The 3,242-nt window shown below is 46.5% G+C and overlaps 1 protein-coding gene across 1 annotated transcript; it reads right to left on the reverse strand.

Moving 5' to 3' along the window:
* Positions 1–2,079: 2,079 nt before the first annotated feature.
* On the reverse strand, positions 2,080–3,027 carry LOC119841948 (olfactory receptor 4D2-like). Its single transcript, XM_038369781.1, has one exon. It carries the CDS (start codon positions 3,025–3,027, stop codon positions 2,080–2,082), a length of 948 nt encoding a protein of 315 aa, XP_038225709.1.
* Positions 3,028–3,242: the final 215 nt, after the last annotated feature.

Below are 3,242 nucleotides of genomic sequence, written 5' to 3' on the forward strand. Positions count from 1 at the left end.
GCAGTGGTGGAGGTCTAGGTTGGATATTAGGAACCACTATTTTACTAGGAGGGTGGTGAAGCACTGGAACAGGTTACCTAGGGAGGTGTTGGAATCTTCATCCTTAGAGGTTTTTAAGGCCCGGCTTGACAAAGCCTTGGCTGGGATGATTTAATTGGTGTTGGTCCTGCTTTGAGCAGGGGATTGGACTAGATGACCTCCTGAGGTCCCTTCCAACTCTAATATTCTATATATAGGTGCATAAGATTCAGATAGGGTTGCCAGGTATTCAGTTTTCTACTGGAATGCCTGGTTGAAAAGGGACCCTGGCAGCTCCGGTCAGCACTGCTGACCGGGTCATTAAAAATCCAGCTGGCAGCACAGGAAGGCTCCCTAACTGGCTGCACATGACTCCTGGGAAACTGTTGACATTTCTCTTTGGGTCCTATGCAGAGGCATGGCAACAGCAGTTCTGCACACTGCTCCCGCCCCCAGCACCAGCTCAGCAGCTCCCATTGGCCAGGAACTGCAGCCAATGGGAGCTGAGGGGGTGGTGCCTGCAGGCGTGGGATGTGCGCAGAGCCACGTGGTCACTACTACTCCTAGGAGCTGGAGGGAAATATCGCTGCTTCCTGGAACTGCCATATGTAAGCACCACCCGCAACCCACATGCCCTCCCATACCCCAACCTCCTGCCCCAGCCCGGAGCCCTCTTCTGCACCCCAAACCCCTTATTTCTGGCCCCAGCCCGACCCCAAACCCCTAGCCCAGAGCCCATACCCCCTCCCACACTCCAAACCCCTGCCACAGCCCAGAGTTCTCTCCCACACTCTAACCCCCTGTCCCAGCCTGGAGTCCCCTCCTGCACCGCAAACCCCTCATACCTGGCCCCAGCTCAGAGCCGCACCCCCAGCCAGAGCCCCACTCCCTCCTGCACCCCAACCCCCAGCCCAGAGCCCTCTCTTGCAGCCCAAACTCCTTATCTCTGGCCCCACCCCAGAGCCTGCAGCCAGAGCCCTCACCCCCTCTCGCACCCCAACCTCCCCCTCAGCCTAGTGAAAATGAGCAAGTGAGCAAGGTTGGAGGAGAGCGAGTGATGGAGAGAGTGGGGATGGAATGAACTGGGGGTGTGGCCTCAGAGAAGGGGTGGTACAGAGGGCAGAGCAAGAGTGTTCAGTTTTCTGCAAATACAAAGTTGGCAACCCTAGATCCAGATAGATGCCAACTAAGATTTTCAAAGAGGCCCAATGAGCACTCAATGACAGTTAGGCACCTAGGGACTTTTGAAAATCCTACTAGCCACCTAGATGCAGCCTTCTGCTTTTTAAAAGGCAACCAAAGAGAACTTTCATTTAACCTGTATAGATAGAAATAGAACTACAAACATTGTCTCAAAGAATTAACTCTAATTCTCTGTGAAAGCAGAGATTGAATTTTTATTAAATCACACTGTTTACCAGTCACATGAGAAACACAAATATACAGCATCTGTGTATGAGGGAGAAATGTATAATGCATAATATAATATCCGTATTGCTAATCTGGAACATTCAATAATATCATGGCGTTTAGAAAATTACTTATGCTATATAAACTATTCTTCATTTGAAAGGGTTTTTTTTCTTCCTGATAAGACTTCGATTTCCCCGATTTTTTTCCATCTTTGAAATTATTAACAGAACATTTTTAGCAAAAATTGTCAGGCTCAGATCCTTAGCTGCTGCAAGATGTTCAGAGAGTGACATCAAATTGCATTAGCTAGGGATCTGGCCCACAACTCCCCTGGAGATATGCTGATTTACACCACCTGGGGATCTGGCTCATTGACTATAATGGGTCTATGGACATTTACACTGACTAGTGATCTGGATCTCTGAGCCCACTGCAGCTAGTTCAATTTACACAAACTGGTCTATTGTTTCCAATGGAGTTCTACTGATTTACACCAACTGGCCCCACAGACTTCATTAAGGATTCTGACCCGTGATCTGTGATTTATTTCTGAACACAATTTTTCATGACTGAGCATATATATATATATGCTCTGTCTGACATTTTGAAATCAGGTTTCTAATAAAAATAATCATTCAAAAATATAAATCATGCCTCTATTTTCCTCCCTGGTAACAGCATTCTCCTCATCAGTCTCCTGATGGCCTTTTTCATCTCGGCATTTCTCAGCGTGTAGATCATTGGATTCAGCATTGGGGTGATTAGAGTGTACAAGACTGAGACCAACTTGTCCATGGGGAATTTCCTGAAGGGCCGAGCATAGATGAAGATGCCAGGAATGAATATTAAGCTCACAACTGTCATCTGCTTTCCACAGGTGGCCAAAGCCTTGTGCTTCCCCTCTGTGACATGTGTCCTTATCTCAACTAAGATGACGGTATATGAAGTGAGTAGAAAGATGAAGACTATTATGAGAAGCAGCCCACCGTTGCAGACCATCAATAGTTCAATCAAGTAGGTGTCAGTGCAGGCCAGTTTTATGATTTGTGGGACATCACAGTAGAAATTGTCTAGGACATTAGGCCCACAGAACGGTAATTGGAGGATCAGTTCAATCTGTACAAAAGAGTGAGCAAACCCACCCAGCCATGCCAGTGCCACCAAGCCCACACATACACCTCGGTTCATGATAGTCAAGTATCGCAGTGGTTTATAGATGGCCACGTACCGATCGACTGCCATCATCACAAGACAAAAAGTCATTGCAGCACCGATGAAATGGAAGAAGAACATCTGGAGGAGGCACTCATCGAACGAGATGATAGTGCTTTGAGAGAGGAGACCTGACAGCAGTTTCGGGGCATTGACTGAAGAGTCGCTGACATCTAGGAAAGCCAAGTTGGCCAGCAGAAAGTACATTGGAGTGTGCAGCTGGTGGTCGGTAATCACGGCAACGATGATGGTGAAGTTTCCCACCCAGGTTGTCATGTAGACTATGAAGAAGACCACAAAGAGAAACAACTGTAGCTTACGATTCTGAGTGAAGCCTACGAGAATAAATTCTGTCACTGTGGTGTTGAAATTGTGCTGTTCCATTTTGTGTCCTTAAAATATACCTGCAAATTGAACAGAAATACTACTACTACTAATAATAATGTTTTTATAATCTCCCCCTTAAAGTTACGCATATGACATTTATTTTAAACCCACATCAACAAACCAAGGTGGTTTGGGAATTTTCTTATATTTCTAAATTAAACAGTACATCCTCCTCCCCACTTCAGGGGAATCCTGATACAGCAGATGATTGT

This window comes from Dermochelys coriacea, chromosome 13 (genome assembly GCF_009764565.3).
Source record: "Dermochelys coriacea isolate rDerCor1 chromosome 13, rDerCor1.pri.v4, whole genome shotgun sequence".
Classification (NCBI taxonomy): Eukaryota; Metazoa; Chordata; order Testudines; family Dermochelyidae; genus Dermochelys; species Dermochelys coriacea.

What these genes read in the sequence shown, in the direction of transcription:
- LOC119841948 (XM_038369781.1), bottom strand. Translation starts at nt 3,027, where the DNA reads ATGGAACAGCACAATTTCAACACCACAGTGACAGAATTTATTCTCGTA.